This window comes from Kogia breviceps, chromosome 3, assembly GCF_026419965.1.
Source record: "Kogia breviceps isolate mKogBre1 chromosome 3, mKogBre1 haplotype 1, whole genome shotgun sequence".
NCBI lineage: Eukaryota > Metazoa > Chordata > Mammalia > Artiodactyla > Physeteridae > Kogia > Kogia breviceps.
Window position 1 is genome coordinate 84,531,043 of NC_081312.1, and position 7,545 is coordinate 84,538,587.

At 56.3% G+C, this 7,545-nt stretch overlaps 1 protein-coding gene across 1 annotated transcript; it reads left to right on the forward strand.

Annotated features, from left to right (window-relative positions):
• The first annotated feature begins 2,205 nt into the window (after positions 1–2,205).
• Positions 2,206–4,349, forward strand: CHST14 (carbohydrate sulfotransferase 14). The gene has a single exon (XM_059056134.2). The coding sequence runs from the start codon at positions 2,423–2,425 to the stop codon at positions 3,551–3,553; it is 1,131 nt and encodes a 376-aa protein (XP_058912117.1). The 5' UTR covers positions 2,206–2,422; the 3' UTR covers positions 3,554–4,349.
• The last annotated feature ends 3,196 nt before the right edge of the window (positions 4,350–7,545 follow it).

Genomic DNA, 7,545 nt, shown 5'->3' on the forward strand with positions numbered 1-7,545 from the left:
TGGGCTTGGGAACTGGTCTCCAAGTGGTTGCATGGTGAAGATACTGCCTCACCACCTTGGATCATGCCCCTGGAGAAGTGGCCAGCAGAAACTGTTCGAGGGCCTTGGTATCTTGGAACTGGCACTCCTTGCTGAGGTAATGAAGGCTGCATCATGAGGCCAAGGGCTCAGACCGCCTGGACGCTTGGTTCAGTCAACCTAGCCCTAGCCCCAAAGCCTCAGTGTTGACTGTTCAAGGTGGGGTGGACCTAAGGCTGTCGGGGTTCCTAGGAGGCAGATATGCTGCCCAACCCGCTCCTGCATTTTGTAAGGACATCTGGGCAGCTGCACTTCCATAGAGCTTGTTAGTGGCACAGACACCATCGTGGACGTACTGCAGCACTGCCATCAGTGTGCTGTCCACAAGAGTCCCATGAGATGGGCAGTATCCCATCATTTTACAGACAAGAAACTGGTGTGGAGACAAGTACTTTGTCTAAGGACTCCCTCAGAGTAAGTGGCTATTCCTGTATTCAGACTGCCTCACTGTGACTGCTAACACAGAAAACTCAGAGAAATGAGCACATGTGATGCAGTTACCAAAAACTAAGTTGTTTTTTCCTCTCCTAGTATAGAAGACGTATTTACCGTTTAAAAGAAAAAGAAAAAAGATTTCAGAAATAATCCCTCGACCAGTAGTCTACTTTAAGTGCTATTGGAAGCAAGGAGCAGTTCGGTGAGGGCTAAACCCTGATGCAGACTTCTAAATCAGTGAATGGTGCATCCTGAGATGCACCCCAGCATTCAGACAGTGAGAGTAGGGAGCCTATCCTGAGGAGCTGAAAGGCCACCAGGTTTCCCATTCTTTCCCCTTGTGTGCATCTGCTGTGCTCACACTGCTAGGATTGGGCGGGCCATGCTTAAGTCTTTTTGCTTCATCTCATCCTTCAGGAGTCCTCATCCTCTGAATTCTTCTCAACAGTGGTAACTCCATTCTCACTAAACTCAAAGCCTGTGGCATCTTCTCCTGTTCCATCACCCCCTCAGTACAGTGTGTTCTGGGGTCAGCTGCTTTCTCCCTCCGTGTTTGTGCTCCGTTCATCTCTGAAGGATCGTGATTAGGAATTTAGGGTTTAGAATCACACCAACCCACACAAAGTCTCAGCTTCCCTGAGCCTGTTTCCTCAGCTGTGCAGCAGGGATGCCCATAGTACCTACCACCCCGGGTGACTGTGACCACTAAAGAAAGTAATGAATACAACAGATGACACCTGCCTCAATAATGTGGACACTCTGTTTCAGAGCGTCACGGGCTTCCCACATGTAACAGGGTGAAGTCTGGATACTCAGCTAGGTGCCCAGTTCAGATCAGTAAAGGCTGGCTACTGACTTCTGAGGCATTCCCCATGTCTGCCTCTAGTCCACGTGGCCAGCCCAGTGCCCCTGAGCACATCTGACTCCAGGCAAGGAGGCTGCTGCTCTGTGCCCCCAGCTCCTCACCCTTCAAAATGTGTGCTGCCCACACCAGTGGTCACGAGGCACCAACTTGTCACAGGCCCCTCACCAGAGAGTGTCCCACCTCTTCAGGCCTGGAAGAGGGAAGACAGAGAAGATTCCATTTCCAGACATTTCAGCATTCCCCAGTGGATAAACACTGTAATAACCACTAGGTACTGTCTTAAATCTAAGGGTCACCATAGAGCTGAGCCATTGTCAGTGCCTGACCGTCTAGTTCCTCTTTATTGGAGTGGCCAGGACACAGCGGGTAGGGGGAGCACACTGGGGACTCTGCTTCCAGCAATTTAGACCTCCAGAAATTTGGGACTCAGATTTGGGAGTCGGTGGAGAGCACTGCGGAAGCCCCTTGCCTCCAGACCCGCTGTTGGAGTAAGGGCTCGGCCGGGCCAGAGTGTGCGGCAGGGCGTTGCGTGCAGGTCCTCTCCTTCCAGCTCCCTGAGGGCACGCGCTGCGCGGGAGAGGGAACCGCGGCCTGGGTCTTTCCTGCCTTCGGAGCCTCGGCAGCTTTCGAACCCGAAGCGCGGAGGACCAAGACGGCCCTGGCTCAGGCGCCCTCTCCAGGGTGGGGGTCCGCACGCGCCCTCCCAGCCCCGTCGCCGCAGGGGCGCCCGCCCCTCTCCACGCCCCCGGCCTGGGCCCGCCCCCGCGCCTGTGTCACGGCGGGGCCGGGGGCGGAGAGCGGCCGGGCGGGACATCCGGCCCAGGTCCCTCGCCGCGCCCGCCCGCTGCCCGCCGCTCGCTCCGGCGCCGCAGCCCGAGAGTCGGCCACCCCCTCGCGCGCCGGGTCCTCCCGCCAGCGCTCCGCTCCCCTACCCTCTCTCGGCTCCGCGGGCCCAAGCCCTCGGGCCCGCCCCCAGCCCAAGCCCGCCTCCCGGGCAACCCTCGGATCTGCCGGGCCCGCGCAGGCCCCCGCCCCGGGAGCACGATGTTCCCCCGCCCGCTGACCCCGCTGGCGGCCCCAAATGGCGCCGAGCCCCTGGGCCGGGCGCTGAGGCGGACGCCCCTGGGCAGGGCCCGGGCCGGGCTGGGCGGGCCGCCCCTGCTGCTGCCGTCCATGCTGATGTTCGCGGTTATCGTGGCCTCCAGCGGGCTGCTTCTCATGATCGAGCGTGGCATCCTGGCCGAGATGAAGCCCCTTCCCCTGCACCCTCCCAACCGCGAGGACGCGGTCTGGCGTGGGACGGTCCCCAGGCCTGGGAGGCTGTCCCTGGATGCGGGGGACTCGGACTTACAGGTGAGGCAGGACGTCCGTAACCGGACCTTGCGGGCAGTGTGCGGACAACCAGGCATGCCCCAGGACCCCTGGGACTTGCCGGTGGGGCAGCGGCGCACCCTGCTACGCCACATCCTCGTGAATGACCGCTACCGCTTCCTCTACTGCTACGTGCCCAAGGTGGCCTGCTCGAACTGGAAGCGGGTGCTGAAGGTGCTGGCGGGCGTCCTGGACAACGTGGACGTCCGCCTGAAGATGGACCACCGCAGCGACCTGGTGTTCCTGGCAGACCTAAGGCCTGATGAGATTCGCTACCGCCTGCAGCACTACTTCAAGTTCCTGTTTGTGCGGGACCCCTTGGAACGCCTTCTCTCTGCTTACCGCAATAAGTTTGGCGAGATCCGAGAGTACCAGCAGCGCTATGGGGCTGAGATAGTGAGGCGGTACAGGGCTGGAGCGGGGCCCAGCCCTGCGGGGGACGATGTCACCTTCCCCGAGTTCCTGAGATACCTGGTGGACGAGGACCCTGAGCGCATGAACGAGCATTGGATGCCCGTGTACCACCTGTGCCAGCCTTGTGCCGTGCGCTACGACTTTGTGGGCTCCTATGAGAGACTGGAGGCAGATGCCAACCAGGTGCTGGAGTGGGTGCGGGCACCGCCCCATGTCCGATTCCCAGCTCGCCAGGCCTGGTACCGGCCGGCCAGCCCCGAAAGCCTGCACTACCACCTGTGCAGTGCCCCACGGGCCCTGCTGCAGGATGTGCTGCCTAAGTATATTCTGGACTTCTCCCTCTTTGCCTACCCACTGCCTAACGTCACCAGGGAGGCCTGTCATAAGTGACCATGGGTGTGGGCTAGCAGTTGTTGGGGACTGGTTTTGACAATGCCACCTTCTGTGTTGCCATACAGAGAAACCCTGGCTCTGAGGCCTGGGGCCTCTCCAGATGCCTAGGTGGAAAGAATTGCCCTTGGAAGTTCCTTGTCCAGGGTGGGTGCACACAGTGGTTCAGAGGCCAGGGTTGGACAGGTGGCCTGGTGCTCTCCATAGGGGGATTTCTTGGGAGCCAGTGTGATCCTTCTTGCCCTGGCAGGGCTAGATACCAGTTTGCTAGTGTAGCAACACATCTCTTCTCAAGACTGGCTCCATGGCCCTGCCTGCAGGGATTGTGCAGTCCACTTGAGCCACCTTAACTTAACCTGTAGCCAAACCCAGAGGAGGCACCAATCAGGAGATGACCACAGCGGGGGGCCCTATGGCTCTGATCACTGGTTCATCCACTCCATGTGCCTCAGGGCTGGAGTCAGCAGTCGTGCCTTATAAATGACTTTTGTATCTTTCTGCTTCAGACTTCGAATTTCCTACACTTGCCGGGTTCTTTCCCTTTTTTCCAAGGAAAGAAAAACTGAAAGGGCCCTTCCAGGACCTGGCCCTGCAGCATCCAAAGACCCCTGTGCCCAGCCTCTTCTTGGGGCTCTGGGCACTCTCTCCCATCCCCCAGGATTGTGACTGTGGCCTGTGTATCTGGCTGCCACTTTTCTGATGCATTTATTTAAAATTTGTACTTTTTTATAGAACCTTTGAGAAGGCTTTGTTTTCCTAATAGCTGAATTTTTAATAAATCCATTTTGTATACAAAGTCAACATCTCTGATTCTCCCTCTGAGCTCCTGTGTGTCCACCAAGTCCCCCTGATGTCTCTTTCCCCAGGTCAGGAGAGGGAGCTTGAAGGTAGAGAAAGTAAGACAAGCTGTAACTTGCTAGGGCTAGTGCAGTGGGCCATCGTCATACCATGGAGCCTTTGGGAGCTTCTCATAAGCCATACGGGATCACTGACTTAGCTTCTGGGATGCCACCAAAGGGCAAGCCCCATTAGGAATGGCTCCAGGTCTAGAGCACGTCTACACGATTATTCCCTGAAGCTAAGTAAGAGATATTCCTCCTCTTAGGCAGGAATACTTCTTGACTGAGGAGGCCCTCAGATGAAAAGGGGGATCATTGTATGAACAAGGGGAGGTTATTCCTGGCATTGAGAATTATAAGGAAGGCAAGGAGGTTGAGTGAGGGGTGGGCTTTTGCTGACTTAGATTCAGAGGAAGTTGTGGGCAATGTGGGAGGAATACAGTCAGGGTAGTAGAGGACAGGCCTCAGTATGACCCATTCCCCACTGCTCTCCAGAGATCCCAGACCCACCAGGGGATGGAGAATAGGAGGCTGGGCCAGCCATGCCCATGGGAGAGATTCAAGGTCAGAGTTGGCTTTTCTCTGTTAGTCCTATTTCATACATCCCCAGTGGGAACTGCTGTACCTCAGGGACCTGAGGCTGTGGTGAGAAGTGGTGCCCGAGGGGGTGAGGGACGGAGGCCGAAAGAGCCTCCTTGCCAATGTCACTTATACCTAGCCTTGCTATTGGCCTGACTTTGGAGGAGTAAACCAACCATATTCCCCAAATTTCGGGGAGGGGGCTCCTATAGTCACTCATGTTTCTCTGCCATGACTCACCAGGAGGCCTTAAATGATCCCCTGTACAGGACCTGATCCTCAGGTCCTGGGATTTCACATTTGGCCCTGGGGATTTCACCTCAGATAGCACTTACCATGCGCTGCTGTATCTGTCCAGTTACTTGTCAGTCTCTCCCACCAAGAATGTGAATTGTGAGAAGTTGAGACCGTGTCTGTCCTGTTCACGTGACGTTCCCAGAACCTAGCCCAAGGGGCTGGCAGGAGGTCGATGACCCAGCAGAACCAAGGTGTACATCTTGCTGCAGGACAGAGGCACTGTGCTTGGAGCCATCTGGACCGATCAAGTCCCATCTCTACACCTCACCAGCTGCCTATCTCTCGGAGCCTCCGTGTGTTCCTCTGTATTGTGGGAATAATAATGCCTATCTTATCTAGATCGCTGTGAGAATGAAGACAAAATGAGTTAAAGGGCCCATCCCAGCAGCTGGCTCAATAGGTGTTCTCTGAAATGCTAGTTGAACACCTGATCCCTCAGAGACCTGTGGGGACAAGGGAGAAGCCAGGACACTGCGTCCACCCAGCGCTGGAGAGCGGAGCTGCCTCTGGGCAGGGCTCCTCAGACCCATGACCCACTTTCTCTGCTAACCAGTCAGATCTTCTCTGAGCTTCTGGCCCCTCAGGAGCCTCCCACCCCCACCCTGCCCCCAGCTTCTTCCTCCTTGGCTGCGAACTGCCACTCCAGACCCATAGCGGCTACTCAGTCCCCCCTCCCAAAGCCCTGCAGCCTGGAGCCCAGCTGCTGTGTCTGCTTCATCTCCTTTCAACCTCACAACAGCCCGGTTCCACAGGTGTTATCCTGTTTTACAGACGTGGAAACTGGCACAGAGAGAGTTAAGCATCCTGTCCGAAGTCCCACACAGGTCTGTGTGCCTCCCAATTATGGGAGCAGGTGCAACCCAGGTCCATGTGCCTCCTAAATTATGGGGATGGGGGGTGTGTGGAGAGAGAGAGAGAGAGAGAGAGAGAGAGAGAGATTATGGAAGGTGGGGGGAGAGGGAAAAGGGGATGGGAAGGTTAAGGAAGATGAAGGGTGAGAAGGGTGAATGGGGGTGGATTTAGGGGTGTTTGCACACATTCTCCCTCTGCAGTTCTTTCATTCCTTCATTTGCAGAGAACCCAATTCAGCTCAGCTGACATTTACCAGTCCCTGCCCTGGAGGGGTGGGAGACAGAAGAAGTCCTTGATGTGGTTAGCTTCTTGGTTACTCTCTGCCAGGCTGAAAAGGGTGCCAGGCCACAGAGCTTCCTGACAGCCAGAACCAGACACCTGTGGTGTGGGGAGGAAGGTCTGAGGTAAGAGGGAGAGGGCCTCCTGAGGTGAACTGCCACCTACTGTCGTTCTTCTCCCTCGAATCAGCCCCTGAGGAACTTAATTTGTCATCTACCTTTCCTTTCAGGAAAATGGACTTCTTAAAAGAAGCTGCCACGGAGGTGGCAGAGAGTTGTGCGGGTCCAGCTAGCCCTAGTGGGGCCTGCCTTACACTGGGCACCCAGGCCAGAGCTGGGGGTGTGTGACAGGCTCTGGGTCACCAGGAGCAGGGCAAGGGCATTTTCAGGACTAGACGCCTGGGCTGTTTCTTCTTGGGATTCTCCCTTTCACTGGGTCTGCCCACGTCTCCACATGGAGCCAAGCCCTACGCCACTGCCTGGTGACTCTGAAGAAGAAGTCCCCAAACAACTGAGTCCTCCTGGGCAAGGGGGATGAGGCTAGCAGCTTAACTTCTCTCAGCTGAGGGTGATGAACAGGAGAGGGGAGGAGCCCAGAGCGGCCCGGCCCTCCTGGTCTGGGTCCTGACTCCACCTCCAGGCTCCACTTCCGGTCCATCTTTCGTGGCGTCTGAAGCTACCTCCCAGAGACCACCTCCCCTTAGATTCTAAGGTCCTTTCCCCTCCCTTTCCCCCTCCCACCTCTGTCCCACACCCACCCCACGGACCCTCTGCAGGAAGCAACAAGGTCCAAGTGGAGTCGCTGACCTGCCTCTGGGCAAATACAGAGCCCTCACCTTTCCCAGAGGCTGAAAGGGGACCAAGCCTGTGGGCCCCCTCCCAGGATGCATCCAGTGCTTTTGTTTATCGAACGAATCCCTGCCTGGCTTCAAACAAGAGGAAAGACATTCTTTCTCTTCCTAAAGGGAAATAAGAATTAATGATAGGTACTCTGAATTGAGGGCACCTGTGCCAGCCGTGCTGTGAAGTACTTTACATGCATCATCCTCTTCCTTCTTACAACAACCCAGCAAGGTAAGTAAAAGTATTTCCATTTTATAGATGAAGAAAGTAATACTAAATGACTTGCCCAAAGAGGTGGTGGCGT